Genomic DNA, 19,808 nt, shown 5'->3' on the forward strand with positions numbered 1-19,808 from the left:
ATGTCAGAATTTAGAAATACGTACACAGGAAGATTCAGCTCAAAACCCAGGTTTTTGTGGGGCTCGCAGTTCCGGGGCTGGGGCATCCAGGAGGGCACATCTGGGAGGCTCAATCTGAGAACAGGCCCCCCTTCTGGGTCCAGTTCGGCATCTGCTAGCCTCCATCCCAGGTGCGCAGAAAGGAGGCCGTGGCTGTGCCGCGCAAAGTACCGCACGGCCGCGAGGTGGCGCCATAGCTGCAGCAGCGCCCGCCGGCCCGGGCCGCTCCAGATAAGAGTGTGCGGAAAGCGCGGCGGGGCTGAGACGCGACCAGGACGCGGGGAGGACGGACCAGCAGGACAGACCGACCGGGGGCCCGGCGGGCGGAGGGCAGCGCAGCGCAGCCACGTCCCCCCCTGGATCCGCCGGCAGCCGGGCCCGGGGCTTCCGACATGCCCCCCAGGTGGGTCCTAGGGCTGGGGACCGGGAAGGGACAGGGGACCCGAACAGCCCGATCCTCGCGCGCTGGCCGCCTGGGGCGCATCCTCCGGCGCGGGCGCCCCCAAAGCGGCTGGCGTTCAGGGCTCCGGGTGTCACCCCTAGAGGACTCAGGACCGCCGGGCCGCTGCTTTGCGCCGGGTTCACGGCGGGGTCAACGGCCCGGGGCCGGCTCTGCCCGCACATGGGCTGGAGAGGCGAGGGGAAGGGAAGGGGAGCTGGCGGGCGGGGCTGGCAGGGGCGCTGCCCTGGCACAGCGCGGCGCCTGGCAGCGGGGCGGGTGGGGCGCCGACTAGGAGCTGCCACCGCCGCGGGGAGGGAAGCCCGGCCGGGCTGCGGCCGCAGGTAACGGGCCGCGCGCGAGGCCCTGGGGACCAGGCAGCGAATGGGGTCGGGCGGGCGAGCGGACGGCCGGGGAGCTCAGGGTTCGGTTCAGGCCCGGCGGCCGCTTGGCAGCAGAAATTGGGGGCCGAGAGGAAAAGCTGGGAGCCGAGGGACTGGGGCTGGCGCGTTCCTCCCGGCCTGTCTGAAGTTGGGAAACTTTTCCCCAAGTTTGGGGCGGCGGAGTTCCCGTGGAGAAGGGGCCGAGGGGAGCCGGGGAGGGAGGCGCCGGGCCCGCGAATGCAGAGCGGAGGCCGAGGCCGGGGCCGGGACGCGGGTGGGGCGCAGGCCGGGGTCAGGGCCGCAGCCGGCTGTGCGCCGTGCCCGCCCGGGGCGCTGCCCCCTCCCTCCCCTGGGAGCTGCGTGGCTCCCCCCTCCCCCCCACCTGCTTCCTGCCTCAGCCTCCTGCCCCGATATAACGCCCTCCCCGCGCCGGGCCGGCCTTCGTGCTCTGCCCGCCACGGCAGCCGCTGCCTCCGCTTCCCGCGCCACGGCCGCCGCCCGGGGCCCCAGCCGAGGGTCTGACAGCCCCCGGCCAGGGCGGCGCCACGGCGGGCACCGCATTGCCCTCCTCCGAACCTTTTCCCCCAACTGGGGCAACTTCTCTGGAGGCGGGAGGCGCTTTTTCACTCGGCTCCCTTGTATCCCACTTGGGCAAACTTCTCAGCCCTGAATGACTTTTCCTGAAGCGGACATTTTCCTCAAATCGGGTAACTGTTTCCACAAGGGTCGCTTCGCCGGAACAGTTTTCTCCTCGGAAGCCCCCAGAACCCAGGCAGAGTGCCCGGCTGCATCCGGGCCTGGGGGTGCCGGCCAGCCTGGCCTCCTCTCCGCCGGCCGGTCTCGGCTCCTTCTTCTGGTCCAGGCCGGCCGGCCCAGGCGCCCACTCTTGGAGGCCTCGGATTCTCCGCCCGTGCCCAGGCCTCCGTGCTCCATGCCCCTGCCCCTGCCCAGCTGAGGGGAAGGGGAAGTGCAGGGGAGAAGCGCCGGGCTGGGTGCAGGCAGCGAGGGCTCGGTGCGGCTCTGACCCAGCCGGTGTGTGTCCCCCGCAGGAGAGTGTGCTGGGCAGACGATGCTGGACACGATGGAGGCGCCCGGCCACTCCAGGCAGCTGCTGCTGCAGCTCAACAACCAGCGCACCAAGGGCTTCTTGTGCGACGTGATCATCGTAGTGCAGAACGCCCTCTTCCGCGCGCACAAGAACGTGCTGGCGGCCAGCAGCGCCTACCTCAAGTCCCTGGTGGTGCACGACAACCTGCTCAACCTGGACCATGACATGGTGAGCCCGGCCGTGTTCCGCCTGGTGCTGGACTTCATCTACACCGGCCGCCTGGCAGATGGTGCGGAGGCTGCGGCGGCAGCCGCCGTGGCCCCGGGGGCCGAGCCGAGCCTGGGCGCCGTGCTGGCCGCCGCCAGCTACCTGCAGATCCCCGACCTCGTGGCGCTGTGCAAGAAACGCCTCAAGCGCCACGGCAAGTACTGCCACCTGCGGGGCGGCGGTGGAGGCGGCGGGGGCTACGCACCCTACGGGAGGCCGGGCCGGGGCCTGCGGGCCGCCACGCCCGTCATCCAGGCCTGCTACTCATCCCCGGCCGGGCCTCCGCCGCCGCCCACCGCCGAGCCGCCGTCGGGCCCCGAGGCCGCTGTGAACACGCACTGCGCCGAGCTGTACGCCTCGGGCCCCGGCCCGGCCGCCGCGCTCTGCGCCCCGGAGCGCCGCTGCTCCCCGCTCTGCGGCCTGGACCTCTCAAAGAAAAGCCCGCCGGGCTCCGCGCCTCCCGAGCGACCGCCGGGGGAGCGAGAGCTGCCCCCGCGCCCAGACAGCCCTCCCAGCGCCGGCCCCGCCGCCTACAAGGAGCCACCGCTCACCCTGCCACCGCTGCCGCCGCTGCCCTTCCAGAAGCTGGAGGAGGCCGGACCGCCTCCGGATCCGTTCCGAGGTGGCGGCGGCAGCCCGGGATCCGAGCCCCCCGGCCGCCCCGACGGGCCCAGCCTCCTCTACCGCTGGATGAAGCACGAGCCAGGCCTGGGCAGCTACGGCGACGAGCTGGGCCGTGAGCGCGGCTCCCCCAGCGAACGCTGCGAGGAGCGCGGCGGGGACCCGGCCGCCTCGCCCGGGGGGCCTCCGCTCGGCCTGGCGCCGCCGCCGCGCTACGCGGGCAGCTTGGACGGGCCTGGCGCGGGCGGCGACGGCGACGACTACAAGAGCAGCAGCGAGGAGACGGGCAGCAGCGAGGACCCCAGCCCGCCCGGCGGCCACCTCGAGGGCTACCCGTGCCCGCACCTGGCCTACGGCGAGCCCGAGAGCTTCGGCGACAACCTGTACGTGTGCATCCCGTGCGGAAAGGGCTTCCCCAGCTCGGAGCAGCTGAACGCGCACGTGGAGGCGCACGTGGAGGAGGAGGAAGCGCTGTACGGCCGGGCCGAGGCGGCGGAGGTGGCCGCGGGAGCCGCCGGCCTCGGGCCCCCTTTTGGAGGCGGTGGGGACAAGGTGGCCGGGGCCCCGGGGGGCCTGGGCGAGCTGCTGCGGCCGTACCGCTGCGCGTCGTGCGACAAGAGCTACAAGGACCCGGCCACGCTGCGGCAGCACGAGAAGACGCACTGGCTGACGCGGCCCTACCCCTGCACCATCTGCGGGAAGAAGTTCACGCAGCGCGGGACCATGACGCGCCACATGCGCAGCCACCTGGGCCTCAAGCCCTTCGCGTGCGACGCGTGCGGCATGCGCTTCACGCGCCAGTACCGCCTCACCGAGCACATGCGCATCCACTCGGGCGAGAAGCCCTACGAGTGCCAGGTGTGCGGCGGCAAGTTCGCCCAGCAGCGCAACCTCATCAGTCACATGAAGATGCACGCTGTGGGCGGCGCGGCGGGCGCGGCCGGGGCGCTGGCGGGGCTGGGGGGGCTCCCCGGCGTCCCGGGCCCCGACGTCAAGGGCAAGCTCGACTTCCCCGAGGGCGTCTTTGCCGTGGCGCGCCTCACGGCCGAACAGCTCAGCCTGAAGCAGCAGGACAAGGCGGCTGCGGCCGAGCTGCTGGCTCAGACCACGCACTTCCTGCACGACCCCAAGGTGGCGCTCGAGAGCCTCTACCCGCTGGCCAAGTTCACCGCGGAGCTGGGCCTCAGCCCCGACAAGGCGGCCGAGGTGCTGAGCCAGGGCGCGCACCTGGCCGCCGGCCCCGACGGCCGGACCATCGACCGTTTCTCTCCCACCTAGCGCGCCTCTGGCCTCCGCGTGGCCCCGGCCCGCGCCCCCGGGCGGCGGCGGCGGCCACCAGCAGGCGGGTGCCCCCCCACCTCCCCGCGCCCGGACGACAGTAGCAGCCGCGGCAGCGTCGCCGCAGGGGCGGCGGCCTCACCTGGCCTCACTGCTTTGTGCCTTAGCCCGGGGGTGGGGGTGGGGGAGGAAGCCCCGGGACGGGGGTGGGTTGGGGGAAGGGAGATTTATATTTTTGATATCAGCTTTGACCAAAGGAGACCCCCGGCCCTTCTCCGCCTCTTCCTGTGGTTCGTTGGCCCCCACCTCCCGGCTCCGTGCTGCTCTTTGGGGGGAGGGGTGCCACTGTTGGGGCGCTCCCAGCCCTACCTCCGGCCCTTGCGACCACACCCATTCTCACTGTGAATCTCCCCGCTGGGGTCGGAGCGTCGGGCAGAGCTGGGGAGCGGGGAGGGGACTGAGCCGGCCGGAGGGCCCCCCCGCCCCAGCCCCGGCCCGCCCCGGGACGGATAATGTGAAGTTCCTCATTTTGCACAAGTGGCGCTAGCCCCAGGGCTAACCTTTCCCGCCCTCTGGAGTCAGAGGGCTGAGACGGCCCTGGCCTACCCGGTCTCCCACTCCCGCGGTGGTCCCCCCTCCCTTCCCTGGGGCCCCGGACCATATTTATTGCATGCGCCCTGGGCGGCCCCCCACCCCGAGCCCAGGCTGGGCTGGGCTGGAACGTGGTCTCTTTAGCTCCCTCCTCCTCGTTTGTATATTTCCTACCTTGTACACAGGCTCTTACAGAGCCGCTTCCATTTTCTATACTCGAACCAAACAGCAATAAAGCAGTAACCAAGGACCCTGGACCCAGCGGCTCTCTTTGCCCTGCACAAGGAGCTGGGTGCGGCGCACGGGGTTGGGTGCTAGGGTGCCAAGCAGCACCCTCAGACAGGTGCAGTGGTTTGGACCTTCCCTCCCCAGCCCCAGAGACAGGTCAGCAACAGTTCAGGTATGTTTTGTAACTAAAAATTTATTCAGGAAACAAACCCAGGGCTGCAAATGGAACAGAAAGGAGGGATGGGGTCTCCCACCCACCCAGTCATTAACCTTCATCCTGGAGAAGGGATCTCAAAGGAGAGGCCAGGGACTCTGTACCCCAAAGCCCAGTCTTCTGAGCCCTGTGCCCTCAAATCACTGGCTGTGGCTCTCCTGCTCCCCGTCTTTCTGGCATAGTCAGGCTTCAGGGAGGGCACTGCCTTGCTCCCACCGTCTGGGCAGGCTGTGTAGTCAGTCAGGGACCTCTGGGGGACTTCCCCACTGGTTCCGTTAAAATTGACTCCTGGCTTCGCCTCCAAACCTTGTCTTCCCCTAAGTCCTCCTCCAGCCCTGTCCCTAGCTTGGGAGAATACAGTCCCGGTAGGAAACCTCCGGAGGGAGACTGAACACAGATGCCAGCTAGAAGCAACAAAAAACTCCAAGCATAGCCAGAGGGCCCCTGCGCTTTCCAGGGCAGAGCTAGAAACGGGGTGCAAACCCCAGGTCAGGCAGTGCTCCTCGTGGGCACTGGCCTGCCCTACTCTCAGACTAGTCTGAGCATTTCTCAGAGCACAGGGCCTGGGAAAGGAGGTCAGGGGCAGGAAAGCTGCTTAGGTTCCTGCCACAGGCACCACAGAAGAAAGAGTCAGAGAAGTGCCAGCAAGGGACAGAGGGGCCAGGAAGGGGAGAGGGATGGACCAGAAGGTGGGGGATGGTTCAGGAGGGAGAGAGGGAGGGGCAATTAGAAGGAAATTTTGTAAAGCAGGAAGAGAGCAAAAGGAAGGCCACTGAGGGGAGAGGGAGCAGGCAAAGGGAACCCAGGAGGCATGGGCCTGAGAGGGCAGATGGCCCTTCCCTACAGACCCATGGCCAACTGAGGGAAGAGCAGGTGGCCAAGCACAGGGGACCCGGGCGGCAGCACAGGAAGAGCAGCGGGGCGGGGGCAGAAGAGGCTAGGGCTGCTGTTCAGGACATGGTGGGTATTCAGAACCCAACGGGGGCCCCTAGACCTCAGGGAGGCAGACCTCTTGGGCACTCTCCTCATGGCATAACCCAGGCCTCTTGGGACACTTTCAGGTCAGGGCTTCTGAAGACTGAGGGGACCCATGGTTTCACCTGCATCTGATGGAAATGCTAACCCCGCCCTGCGCCATCTCCAGCTGAGAAAGTGGCTGCATCTCCGGGCTAAGAGGCCTTCCGCCAGCCCTTGACTTGGACAGGAGGGAGAAAGGCTGGGCACGGGGCGGCCCATCTGGCTTGCCCGCCTGCCGTCACTGCAGCCAGCCACTTCCCTGCTAAATCCTGGCAGCCTAGGAGGGTCCCAGCACTTCCGCCCACCCCTTAGGAGGGGCTCTGTGAGGAGCAGCTCCCCCACAGCACGGCCACGGCGTGGGTTGGAAGAGGATGGTTTATTGTCTGGGTGGATTGGTGGCTCAGGCACGTGGGCATCTTCTGTGCTACACCGGGCGCCTGGCGGCCTTCTTAGGAATGCTTCCGTCGGGGGAAAGCTGCACCCCCTCAGCCCACCTGGGCCCATGTAAGGAAGGCTGGGATGTCCCGCACAGGCACGTTCCTGGTCAGCGCCTTCACACGCAGGTTCCGGTCATCCGTCAACAGCACCACCTCCCTCAGTAGGCGGATGGGCTCCTCTGTGGGCACGAGAGAGCACGGGGATTCAGAGGGCAGGACGCGGAGGCCCTGGCTGCCTCTCCTCTTCTGGAGGGGAAAGCGGTCCTGGGGGCTCAAGGCCAAGCATTTGTTGGCCCTCCCACAGAGCCTTTCCCTCACGCAGACCACGAGTAGAGGTGCCTCTCCCCTGTGGGCTGAGGGAGGGCTGTCACCCGGCTGGGGCTGGCCTTCTGCTATGCACCCCCGCCCCCCGCATGGGACTGGGCTGCCTCGTGCCCTGCGAGACCCCCAGCCTGCCAGCCTCTGCAGACCCCTCTTCTCAGGACTCTGAGCTGAGGCAGGAGAAGCAGCCTTCTGTCCCTTCTGACTGCAGGGCTAGTTCTGGGCTCATAAGACTCTCTTCTGCATTATCTTGCCCGCCCCACGGCCAGCAGTCTGATGCTTGAGGTATTCAGAAACAGGAAATACAAGATGAAATATGAAACATATCCAGGGCTCCCAGGATGTGAGGAGGGGTGCCAGCTCTGAGAAGAGGAGGGTTGTCCCCTGGCAGAGGCCAGCCAAGGTGGCCCTGAGGCTAGAGCCCAAAGATTCCCACCATTAAATAAAAGTAATCCATGTCTGTGGTGGGCTTCCCTGGTGGCTCAGAGGTTAAAGCGTCTGCCTCCAATGTGGGAGACCCGGGTTCGATCCCTGGGTCGGGAAGATCCCCTGGAGAAGGAAACGGTAACCCACTCCAGTATTCTTGCCTGGAGAATCCCATGGACGGAGAAGCCTGGTAGGCTACAGTCCACGGGGTCGCAAAGAGTCGGACACGACTGAGCGATGGAACGGAACGGATGTCTGTGGTATAAACCTCTTAAGCACAAGAACAAGGAAGGTAAAGTTGATTGTCCTCCCCGTGATCGTCTCATGTCTCTCTCTGTCTTGTCCCAGGGTAAGCTGTGTATGCACATTTAGAAGTATAGATACTTGTCATAGAAGCTTTTTTTCCTATAATGTTACAGTCATACTAGCCATACTTCCTTCACTGAAATTCTAAAGATCTTTCTATGTCAGCACAGAGCACCTTCATTCTTTTTAGATGACTTTTGTAGCAGGATGTCTTTCCCCCCAATTCCTTAACCAAAAAAAATACTAATGTATTGGGGGGAATTTAAACTGGGGCCAAGGACTCTCATAAGTGACATCCCTACCCCCGCTAAGGTCCCCCGAGTGGCAGGTCCACTCCTCATCCCCAGGCAGGCAGGCAGTGAGGCCCAGGAAATGTCCTGCAGGGCTTCCTGACCACGGGGGCCTGGCGGGGCTGGGGGACTGCAAATATATGTGTCGGACCTGAGCAGTTTCAGGCTTGCCAGCTCCAGGCAGGGAGGCTGCGAGCTGGCTGTCAGCCTTGGGAGGAGTCTGGGGGAAGCGGGAGGCTCGTGGGGCTGATGGTGGTGAGAGAAGGGGAGCAGGGGAAGGAGGGTGTGGTGGGAGGTGAGCGGCCGCGGTGGACTGAGGGCCAGGAAGGCGGCCGAGGGGAGAGGAGATGCTCTGGGACGCTCAGCGGCTCAGGGCTGTGTGGGCGGGGTGCAGCGGGGTGACGGGCAGTGCCCTGCGGGGCTCGCAGCCGGCGGCCGGGGTCCGTCCACGGCCCCACTGCTCCTGCCCTGGGACTCAGACCAGGCGAGTCCCAGGCCTCGTGGCGGCCAACCGAGGCCCGGCACTGCTGGCAGGGGTCTGCAGGGGTTTCTGTGGATACTTTGAGACATTTTGAACAATAAACATCCTCTGTTTTGACACTGGTAACTTCACTTTGTTAGAAACCAGAGACTGTCATCCTGTCAGGCCCCATCCGCCATAATCCACATGATTTTAAAATTCAACATCGTTTACACATAAACATTTGGTGATGGTTTCTCTGTGAATCTGACAAGTTAATCTGCTAAGAATTCACACTGACAAATGGGGTTTGATTACACCAGCCGTTGCTGATGTAATTCTGATAGGGGCGGTCCCCAGGATGCCAATGGGTTCCTGTAGGCTGTTGGGGGTGAAGTGGGGGGTGGGGAGACTAGGGCCAAAGCCAAAATGTGTCTCTGCTGAGAAAGAAACAGCTCTGAGACTGGGTGGGGCCACAGCGGTATCTGAACCGTACTTCCCAACAAGGCCTTCTGCAGTCCAGCCGACCTCGCCCTCAGAAGGTGCCCCTCCAGGAAGCTGCCTGGGAGCAGAGCCCCACCCCTCCGCTGGGCTCAGTCAGGCTCCTCTTTGCCACTGGGATGCTCCGGATCCGCCCCTTAGGGACAGTGCAGGCGCACCACGTAGCAGGACCCCTCTGAGGAACAGCAGCGGTGGGCGCGTTACCTGCCTCAGGTACAGGGCCGTGGGCAGCATGGGCGGCACTGAAGCGGGCGGGAGGAGGGCTGGAGGGAAGACAGTTCTGGGCCTGCCTGGCAGCAGGGCGGGGAAAGCGAGCAGAGATGAGCTGGGCGACCTCAACGCAGAGAAGAGGACAAGAAGAATACAGACATGCAGACAAGAGAGCAAGAGGTGAGAACTATCAGCTGCGCAGGTGACACTGAGCTAGGAGAGCACAGGAATTCCTTCCAGAAGAAGAACTGTCTGGAGTCCTGGGAGCCAGGAGCAGAACACCTGAGCCTCGCTGACTCTCAGAGGCCAGCTCAGGCAAGAGATGGTTCTGGGATGAGGGTGAGGTGCTCAAGCACCCCAAAGAGAGTCTCTGGCCCCCCGATGGGCTTCTGCTCACCAAAAGGGTTTTGAAAACTGGGCTGAGGGCTCTGTCTGCAAGGTCTCACCTGCCTTCAAAGTGCTATGTCACACAACCAGAGAGACAGGAAGAAAAGGACCACTACTAGTTGGGGAAGTACTTCCAACCCGGTCTGATACAGGGTAAACATTCATGGATGAATTGAGAGGGTGAGCATGGCCAAGGACAGGAAGGTGGGGCCCTAGGGACCACTGGGGACTGTCCTCAGAGCAGCAGAGGGCTGGGCTCAGGAGACCATGGCCGGAATAAGCTACAGTGAATCATAAAGACATTCTTGCTGTCAGAGAACTCACTGAGCACCCAAGAAAGGAAATGGATGCAAGCAGAGCAGGAAAGTTCACTGCCTGAAGCCCAGCTTCCTGGCTGAGGGTCCACCTGAGGCTAGGGGCGGGCGTGGTCTGACTTCCAGCACCGGGTGGTGTGTGTGTGTGTGAGGGGACTGGGCTGGCCTCAGGCCTCATCCCTGATTTTTATACTTCCCAGGCCAGAGTCAGGGAAGGGACCTTTCCCCAGGGCTGAGGCAGGTAGGACGAGGTAGGGAGGGAAGGGGAGGGAAGGGAAGGGAAGGGAAGGTCCGCGGTGGAGGGAGCGTGCTACCTTTGTTGGCGGGCATGAAGTCCTTCGCCTTGTCTTTACAGTAGTGGAGGCAGCAGGAGAGAATCAGGTCATCGTTGTTACCCTGGAGAAAGACAGGGTGAGTGCTGCTGGGGTCACATCTCGGTGTCCCGCCCATCCTCGCCCTGGCCCTGCTTGGCCAGGTCCCACTGTGCTGAGAGTGACCTGGGGGACAAGGAACCCCCTCCTGGGCTTCGATGGCGGCTGCCCCTTGGGGGCAGGAGGTCCAGGCTGGGGGTCCTGCCTCAAGCCTCTCCCTCCCGGAGCCCCTTTCTGAAGTCTGGCTGGAGTGCTCCCGTTTTGCTCTGGGTCTCACCAGCTGGCCAGTGATATCCTCGCTGCGGAAGGCGATGGATTCGAGTTCATTTCCACGGCTGGTCAGGGCCCGCAGGCAAGAGTCCCGACTCTCGAATCGCCGCTCGAGGAACTCAATGGACTTCCGGGCCTTTTCCTGCACCACGCGGGCATAGCCCCCGGCCCGGTGGTCTGTCTCCTGCCCCTTGGCCAGGCCATCCAGCTCATTGATCACTGAAGAGACACAGTCCCACAAGGAATCAGCCTCAGCAATCACGTCTGTCTTGTCTGTCTGCACCCGAGGCCCTGCTTACCCGACCCTGGAGGCCACGTGGCCCCACAGAAGTCTTCCCATGAAACCGGGGGCCCTTGGATGTTCCAAGGGATGTTCCAAGGGAAGTGCCCTCGATGTTCCAAGTGTTCTCTCCTTTTTCTCCCTCTTCCCGTGGGCCTCACCCTTCTCCTGGGAGGAATTTACAGGGATTTTCTGGAGTTGCTGTATTCAGAGGAAGAAACCTGGCCTCTCCATCGCATTCCTCAGTTATAGAATCAAATTGAGAGGGTCCCTCAGGAGAGGCAGGGGTATGCGGCAGCTAGAGGGAGAGGGGCACCCTCCCTCATCCGCCCAGGCCCCCAGCACAGCCGTCCAAGAGGGGCCCAGTTCTATGCCTGCCCCTGGAAGACTGCGGGGAGGGCATGGGGTGGGAAGTGGGGTCATGGCCTCACATGCAGGGACACTGCTAGTCCCCTGAACCATCCCCTTGGCACTTCTACCTCCTCTGATACTGCACGTGTGTGTGTGTGTGTGTGTGTCTGCCTGCCTATGTGTCTGGGACACGGCTTCATTTTCTGGTGAAGATTCTTTCCAAAATTCCAGCCAAGAGCCTGAGGTCAAGTGGGAAATATGCACTCCTTGGGGGCTCCGGGAGAGTTTGGGGTCTGAGGCCTCTCCTCAGCACAGTGATTCATGGCTCGGGGAGTCAGCGTGAGCATGCTGTTCCATGGTGAGCCTGGCACTCACTGTCTGGGTATTCAGAGACACTTTCTGGAAAGGGCCCATGTGGGAACACAAACACACACACACACACACCCATGCCTTCAGCAACCTGAGGCTGCAGTGTCCACACAACGTATGGTTGAGGTTGCGGAATAGCGGTGGCTGAGTGTATGGTACACCAAACAGAACATCAAACGTGAAAAACTGGTATTCTATCCCAAAATCTGCTTTCCTGCTTCCAAACTAAACAGGCTTCAAAGGGGAAGCTTGTTTGTGCTTCTGCACCAGGCAGGGCTTCTCGACGCTGGGGTCAGGCCTAAGGAGCATGGAGCAGGTTAAAGAGCACGAGACAAGTGGGGAGGCTGTTGGCTTAACCCTCTGTGCTCTGGGCACAGAGCAGGGGCCCGCTTTCCTGTGACAGAGCTGGCATTTCCCGGTGCCCCTGGGGGCTGACTATTCTATAGCTACCATCTCCTTCGGGTCTTCTTATATATTTGCTCCCTCCCCACATAATCTGGCTTCCCCCACTGACCCATAAGCTCGCCAAGGCCAAGGGCTGCAGCTCTACCTTTCATGGGGACCCTCGGGAACAGAAGACTGAGCACGTGGTAGGGGCACCATCAGCACTGGTGACCGAGAACTCGTTGGGCAGGGGTGGTGTATGAGGCTCCTTCCAAGACTTGGATGAGCAACCTGAGACATGGCCGCCTCTCTCAGTTACCCTATTTCCCGACCATCCGGCAAAGAGCGGCCAATTCACTTTCTTACCCCTGAAAATCTCCAGGGAAGGAGGGCATGGGGACTTGCTCTCCTGAAAGCTGCCCCACCCGGGACCTGGCGAGGGCAGAGGGGTGGCTGCAACAACACGAGGGTCTGGCTTGGCCCCGGGGAGACAAGCTGTTCTACTTCTGAGGAACAGAAAACCTTCCCGTGGGTCTCAGGGCCTGGGCTGAAGAGGCTCTGGCCAGGCCACATGGGGAGGGGAAGGAAGACAGGGAGGGTGGAGGCGGGCTGAGGGCCGCTTCGGTGCCAACATTCTCAGGTGGTGCTAACGTGTTTCCCACAACCCCCCAGGGTTCCACAGCCTCTGCAGGGGCGGATGTTTCCTGCCCTTTGTTTCCACCCTCATCTGGCACTAAGACACTGGGGACTGGGAGGGAAGGCCCAGTGGAACATCTTGGCATGGATGTCAGAGGTGGCTTGGCAGGCAGACGGCCAGTCTGGCAGACCGTCCAGAGGCCAGGGCTTCCAAACTTGCTCCAAGTGGCTGCTGAGAGGGGACATTAAGCAGCCTAGGCTTCCCAGTCATCTCCCAGAACCCCTCCCTCCAGAGGACAGCTCTCGGCGCTATCGGCTGTATGAGTTGTACAGACAGGAGCCCAGGGCCCCTCCTGAAGCTGACCCACCACAGGGCTCCGAGAACCAGGGTGCCTTAGACAGTCCCTGGAGATGGCCCAGCTGGGCTCCTCTGGCCTGAGGGTGGAAGCACGCGAGCCAGCCCTGAGATGCTGACCCTGTACCAGCAAACAGCGACCAGACAGTGGTGAGGGCCCAAGTGGCAGGAATCCACAAGCGAGAGCCAAGGGCTCGCGCTGGAGGGCCTCCATCAGCCTGGCCTTAGGGTGACACTGGCCAGAAGAACGCTACCTCGAACCAACAGAATGATCGTGAAAAGCTACGAGCCCATCAGACCAAAGGCATCTAACCACTTCAAAATCCTCCCAGCCTCCCTGCCAGACCACCCAACAGCACTGCCGTTATCTGCCAGGGCTGAGTGTTTACCAATAACGGGAACCAGCTTTGCTGTTTTACTGCGAGCTTTATAAGGATAAAAACAAGGGCTGGGCTCGGGCAGCCTCTGGTTGCTGGGACACAGGAGTCCATTTGCTCAAGCAGTTTAAGCCACGGATCAGCCATAATAATTCGAACTGCTTTGATTATTAAACAGTCTTCCTTGCCCCACACATTCCCAACTTCCCTGCAAATCCCGTCTTACACACACGGCGGGGCTCTGCCTGCCGGGCCCCCGGGCTGTGGGGCGTGCGTGCAGAGGGGCCTCGCCGCGCATGTGCAAGGCGGGCCCAGCCCTGGCTCACCGATGAGAGGCACCACCAGGATGTAGCTCCTGCTCTCCAGCAGCTGCGCCAGGCTGGCCAGGTGGTCGATGAAGCCGTTGGTGTCTGGGACGAGGAACAAGGGTCTGATCTCGAGCTCCATCTGCCTCACCTGACTCTGGTCCTCCAGGACAGCCTGCGGGGACACGGAGTGGTGAATGAGCAGGCCAGCGGTGGGCGAGCCGGGGCCCTGACTCCGCCGTGTGTGTCAGCACCCTGCCCCCTCAGCCTCGCACCCCCCCACCCCCCACTCCAGAGGGACAGCCAGCCCCCCGTGGGGCCGGCCTAAGACAAACCCACGGAGACCAGATGGCTTGGGGAACAAGGTGTGACCAAAGCCCCGTGTGGGACTGAGAAGGGACCCTGATGGCATTCAAAATAATGGGGCTCTGAAAGGAAGACCTGGGGCTAAAATCAGCAAGGCGCATGAGAGTGGTTTCACACACGTTACTGAGAATACAGGAGGTACTTCTTAATCTAGATACTTTAGACACACCCATGTACTCAGAATCTGTCATTTCCATTTACTTCACTGTGAAGTTAGGAAAGAAAGAAAAAGAACCACCTCAAAACCTATGCAAAAAAAGTGATGCTGACAACTAATAATTGACACCAGGCTTGTTTTGGTGCCCTCCAGCTCCACACACAGGGGGAAGTGGCAGGAGTCCACACAGCGGGACAGATGACATCCCAAGTCACATGTCTGTAGAGAATGCCATCTGGACTGACGAGAATGAAGACCGTCTTCCCCCGACCAGCCAGGTGCTCCCTAATCAGGGGTCGGCTGTGTCCCACCTGCGCTGCTATGCCACAACTCTGTACAGTCTATACTGTTTGTTTACTTGGTGTTTTTCTTCAGATGGACTTCAAGTCAACTCGCTTTTGTGGCTCAGCAAATAATATATGTGGTATCGGGAGTCTTGAGTGCCCAGGCGTGTTTACCAGTTCAAGCTGAATTTCCACAGTAAAGAGTCAGCGTCTCCTACGCGTCACTAAAAAACCCCTTGGGTAGCACCAGTAGTCTGGGCAGCACACCTTGGAAAGCTCATGGCCTGGAGCTTCTCAGTCTTACACGTTCGCATCTTTCAGGGTAGCTTCCATACCCATTTGGAAAAGCCCAATTTTCTCAAGTCTGACAGGGCATGTGTGGCAGAGGCCCTGGGAGATAGGCTTTGGGTCCCCCTGTCACTATGCCTGGTCACTCTCTGGCTGCTTTGTCTTCTGGGGACCATGGCCAGGAAGCAAGCTGGTTTGTGGGCATCTGCCCAGACCCTGTGCCCCCTGTGTGTGGAGCTGGAGGGCACCAAAACAAGCCTGGCAGGGGCCCGGTGCGCAGGTCCCAGCCCTGCCCTGCCCTCCTGTGGCCTCCTGCCACACACCAACTTGCAGGCACACAGACACGAGCCCCGAGTAGGGGAGCAGATGTGCGTGCCAACTGAGATGGGGCCCATGGGTTGGGCCCTGGCCACTAACAGTCAGTGAGGAAGGTGCTCAGGTTTCACTGGCAGTGACAGTAAAACTGAAAGGGCATGCCTCCGAATGCCGGGGGTGGCGTCTCTGTGACCTGCTGGGGACCTTTCCCTTTGAGTAAGTCACTGCTGCCACTGCCACCACAGCTGGTGGAAGGCACAGGGCACTGGAGGGCATGAGAAACGCGGCCCAGGGACTCACCTGCAGTCTCCTGCGGCTCTCACTCGGGAAGGGAAAGCACCTGGCCTGCGGGCCACCTTCCCAGGAACCTGGGTCCCCAGCCCTCCCCCTGGGGCTGCCAGCTAGTGGGTGACACACATTCCATCAAACTCAGCCTGGGCATTTAAAAAATATTACTTCTTAGTGTGAGGGAGTCAACACAGAACACGTGTGATGGCATGGGTATTTTGTGAGGACAAGAAACGGTCCCTGCTCAGGCTCAGCAAACACCCCAGCCTCTCCTCGTGGGTGGGGCTCCAGCCTCTGCTCCCGTCACTCCTCTTCCCAGGCCTCAGGGCTCTCCACCAGCTTTTCCACTGCCAGGAAGGTTCTCCTGGTGTCCCGAGCCCCCAGACCTCTGTCTTTCTCGGTGAGAAGGGGCAGGATGAGCCCTGATGTCTCCCGGGCTCGAATGGGCACGGCATCTCTGCCGCCGCCTCCCCCACTCGGACTCGTCACATCTTAGTTTTCCTGCCTCCAGAAGTGACCATCCAGCCCTCAGGCTGCCCCTAAGGAAGTGGCACTGGTTGCCCTTTCTACCCTGCGGGAACAGTGAGCTCCCGAGACCGCGGACTATCCTTCCTCACTGGGAGGGCCCTTAGGCCAGGTGGCCGAGGGAGGTGGGGGGTTGAGTCTGCTTGAGTGTTTTGATGACAGGACGGAAGAAAAATCTAGGCACAAGGTCCAGGGAAGTGTGCGCCGTCTGAGTTCCTTGAGCGCTGGCTCAGGGCCAGAAAGGTGAATGGAGGCCACAGCGTCGTGGGGAGGTGGCAGCCTGGCTGGGTCCCCAGGGGTGGGTTGGACCGAGCTGCTGAGGGTGGTCAGGGCTGTGCCGCCACCGTCCGGTCCCGGGGACACCCGCGGACAACTTCCCGTAACCTGGTTTCTGCCCCGTGAGTCACTGCACAACTGCTTCCTGTTCCCCACATGCCCTCCTGGATCTCAGGAGAATCAATGAAGCTGCTCCCCCTTCTTTTGGGGGTACCAGTAGGCCTATGGAGGGGGGGGTCACGCCTGGGTCATGACACTGGCCCAGTCCCCTTGAGAGAATTCAGACGAGGAAGGACTGGGAATCACAGGCCCTTGTCTGTGGGTGTCGGTGTTTCCGGTCTTCTGAGTGGCGCTGTGTGTGTGTGTGTGTGTGTGTTTAGCATTTGCCCTCCCAACTTTTCCAGATTTTACCCGTCAGATTCCTGGCAGCTGTGCACGGCGCCTGTGCCGGCCGTCACGTCCCACTCTGATCCCTGGGTCGCACGGTGAGAGAAGGACACAGGATGCGCAGGGAGTGAAAAAGTGATGTCGGTGGGGCGAGTGCCAAGTCCCCACTCAGAGCCATGGGACGCTCGGGGAGAGGGGGAAGCATGCTGCTGCGGAGTTCAGAGGCCGGTAGTGAGATTTATTTTTGTTTGTATGAGCAAAAAGCTGCAGAAGCCTCTGGTGGGGGTGAGGGGGGCGCAACTGGAATGTTGTGATTCAGACAGACTGGCCCTGGCCCGGAGTCAAGTGTGCTGACCCGGAAGGAGAGGTCCTTAGGAACCCTTCTCGCTGCAGCGAAGGCTGGGCTGCAGTGGTCGTCTGATGTGGAGCTGGGAACCCTAGGGAAAGTGTGGACATGCTGGATCAGACCAGGGGCAACAGGGACCATGAAGTCATCCAGTGTGAAGAAGGAAAGATCTTAACTCTGTGTCTGAAGGTGCTCAGTAACTGACTTTCTCTGAAGCCCGGAGGCATCCTGGAGCAGGCTGGGGGGGACCTGGGAGGGGGCTGGTCCACAGCAACATCTGAGGAGGAAGTTACAGGGCCGGGGTCCCCAGCAAGGGCTCCCTCACAGGTTAAGTTCCTCCTTCGACGTGCTGGGGATGACTGGGGGAGGCTGACCCTTTTAGAAATTGAGACACGGAGAGTTTCAAATAAAGGTACCGCCATCAGTTCACACGGGAGTCGTGGAACTGGAGGAACTCGGGTCACAGAGCAGCGCCAGGTCAAGAGCAGGCCTGCCTTCTGCTCAGGGCTCCACAGGGACTGCAGCCACAGGCTGATGGGACTGTTGATCCCAAGGCCTCTCTGGCCAGACCAATGTCTTCACCAGAAATGACAAGTGTGGTAACACAGCGAATTTCCACGCTCATCCTGGGTCTGAAAGTATCTAGCTAGATGCCTGATATTAGTAACAACCGATTTCAGTTTCCGTTCTTCCTGCCCGACTCCATTTTTCACCTTTTCTATGTCTGGTTGGGGGGACTCTCTGGGGCAGCCACGGGCAGCAGCGCTGGGACGGTGAGCCGGTGAGCTGCCGGCCTCGGTCACAAGAGTCTCGGAGCTCCTGGTGGTTCCTTTTTGCTTTAACTAAGGTTATGTGGAATATTTAACTATTTAAAGGTAACTGGAGGTATTTAAAAAAAAAAAAAACTGGAAAAATGGAAATGAAATATAAAATAGGAAAAGCTGGTGTGATAACAACCGACATTACAGGCAGACATTCTTTTTTTGCGGGGGGGATACACTGTGCGGCATGTGGGATCTTAGTCCCCCAACCAGGGATTGAACCCACGCCCCCTGAAGTGGAGGCTTAGAGTCTTATCCACTGGATCACCAGGGAACTCCCAGCCATTTTCTTCTTGAGCTGCAGAAACCCACGGGTGCAGATTCTGCATCTGTTCCACAAAGCAGCCTGGGTCACTGGCTTCCCTTAGCATCTTCATTGTGGGGGGGTTGCTCATGGGAACATTTCTGCTGAGGATCCCTTCTCTGAATATCCAGAGTCGGTACCACAGAGCTTAACATCTACTTGCCGTCTCTTTCAGGGTTATAATTATGATGACTTGCCCGCTACTTCTTGCTGCCCTTTCAAGATGGACATGAAGTGGCAGGGCCAAGCATGCCAACCCTGGGCTTGCTCCAAGCAGCAGCCCAAGGGTATTTTGCCTGAAAAGCCTGACCTTTCTCAGGAGGACAGCCCCCTGTGGATGCTGCAGGAGCCAGAGAGATGCGAGTAGCTGAAGTGAACTCTGGGATGGGCGTTTGCCCAGCTCCACGGGCTGCTGTGCCTTCCTGTCCTGGCGTGAACGTGCCCTTGGCCGGGTAGTGCGCTGGCTCCCGCCCTGTCTCCGACAGTTAGGAGCCAGGGCTGAGTGTCCGCCTTCCGCTGGATTCCATACAGGTGTGGGGGCTCTGTGCATGCCCCATTGTTCCACAGCGCCGCCCCCGCAGCTGGGTGGCAGTGTGAATGGGCTGCAGCTATATTTAGCATGAAACTCCTGGGGCCGTCACAAAGGAGTGACCGCATCTTCAGGAGGGTGGGTGGGCGGGAAGGGGACAGGGGAGCAAAGCTATTTTCAGAACACATGTCATTGCTGGCTACGGAGCAAGGCTGTGGCCATAACGCCGAGGGAAACAATAGCTGTGGCCAGAGGAAGAGCCTGTTATGTTTCAGGTGGGATGTTTGCAACTGCTCAGGAAACCTGACCCCGCCCGACAGCAGCACAAATCACAGCAGAGCCTCGTGGAGGCAGAGAGGAGGCGGGGGATTCACAGGGCCAGGGTGAGGTGCCAAGAGGCCACGCCTCGAGCCCGGAGGAGGACTTTCAGTGACTGCTTTGCCCTGGGGGCCTGGTTAGGAATGAAACACTTCTGACCAATTTCCCAGACAAACCAGGTCCCCTGCTCTGGTCTCTGACACCTCCCAAGAAGGGCAATGGGAACAAAAGGAACTCGGCAGAAGGCAGCAAGGTGGGCACAACCAGGGCAAGACGCAGAGCCGTCTTAGGCAATGGGCGAAGGCTGGGCTGAGCCGAGAGGGCGGTCTCGAAGCCCTCCCTGGGTGGGCGGACTTGGCCCCCAGCGTCCAGGGTCCAGCCTGGGCGCCGAGGCTCCAGCTGCACAGGTCCTGAGAGCTGCCCACACCCCTTTCCTGACCTCCAGCCGGCCCCACTCACCAGCCTCTGTGCAACGCCGGAAGCGGGGAGGGACAGGCTGCGGAGGAGGCCAGGCCTCGCCTCCCCCCAACCCGCAGCTGAGTGCAGGCCCAGGGGTCTAGGTGGGAGCGGAGAAGCGGGGGTGTGGCTCCGGCCCCAGATCTCAGTTGGACTTTACAGCCAGCATGGGGGCCGGGAGGGTTTTTTCAAACCCCATCTTCATATCCCCTTCCCCAAACATGTGTGGTTCCTGTTTTGCTGCATCTGTAAAAGGCGCTGGGAGCTGGGGACCTGCCTTACACCTCTTGGTTAACACCCCTAGAGACGGAGGGGGTTCGGAGCCGTGTAATTTACAGCCCATCTCCCCAATCTTAATTCACCCGATGCTCCTCTCTTCCTTATTGTATTAGTGTGACCAGGTACCTGCCAACAATAATGGCCTCTCCAGCTAGGAGCCTCTCCCCAACTCCCAGGACAATTTATACCTTTTCCTTGGGATTTTCCCCCCTTAAATTAAACAAAAAGAGGAAAAATAAGAAAAGGTTAACATGGGTTTGGAGCGCTGCAGCCCCGTAGTTCTGGGCAGGGAGCCAATGGCCCGAGGGCACACACATGTGTGTGCTCTCCCAGAAGGGCCTTCACCGGCCCTGTTTTACAGCCACCTCGGCACAGACTCCAGGGTTCACGCATA

General features: G+C 61.3%; 2 protein-coding genes across 6 annotated transcripts in view; one reads left to right on the plus strand and one right to left on the minus strand.

Annotated features, from left to right (window-relative positions):
- Positions 1 to 4,916, plus strand: HIC1 (HIC ZBTB transcriptional repressor 1). Its single transcript, XM_055403485.2, has 2 exons — positions 1 to 442; positions 1,911 to 4,916. The coding sequence occupies exons 1-2, from the start codon at positions 1 to 3 to the stop codon at positions 4,073 to 4,075; spliced, it is 2,607 nt and encodes an 868-aa protein (XP_055259460.2). The 3' UTR covers positions 4,076 to 4,916.
- Positions 4,917 to 5,067: 151 nt separating this feature from the next.
- SMG6 (SMG6 nonsense mediated mRNA decay factor) overlaps positions 5,068 to 19,808 on the minus strand; it is a 200,047-nt gene continuing 185,306 nt past the window's right edge. For all 5 annotated transcript variants that reach the window (XM_055403438.2, XM_055403453.2, XM_055403447.2 and 2 more), the window contains 4 exons: positions 13,497 to 13,650; positions 10,426 to 10,637; positions 10,092 to 10,173; positions 5,068 to 6,741 (listed from right to left, as the gene is read on the minus strand). In XM_055403438.2, coding sequence (XP_055259413.2) covers positions 6,611 to 6,741; positions 10,092 to 10,173; positions 10,426 to 10,637; positions 13,497 to 13,650 — 579 coding nt within the window. In that variant the 3' untranslated portion in view covers positions 5,068 to 6,610. The remainder of the gene's footprint in view (positions 6,742 to 10,091; positions 10,174 to 10,425; positions 10,638 to 13,496; positions 13,651 to 19,808) is intronic.

Source organism: Moschus berezovskii, chromosome 20 (genome assembly GCF_049115385.1).
Source record: "Moschus berezovskii isolate FMDL1 chromosome 20, NW_MosBer_1.0, whole genome shotgun sequence".
NCBI lineage: Eukaryota > Metazoa > Chordata > Mammalia > Artiodactyla > Moschidae > Moschus > Moschus berezovskii.

Bases quoted from the DNA above. Each gene is read 5' to 3' on its own strand.
- HIC1 (XM_055403485.2), top strand. From the start codon at position 1: ATGTCAGAATTTAGAAATACGTACACAGGAAGATTCAGCTCAAAACCC. The intron at 443-1,910 runs GTGGGTCCTAGG...TGTCCCCCGCAG, and splicing joins GCTTCCGACATGCCCCCCAG to GAGAGTGTGCTGGGCAGACG.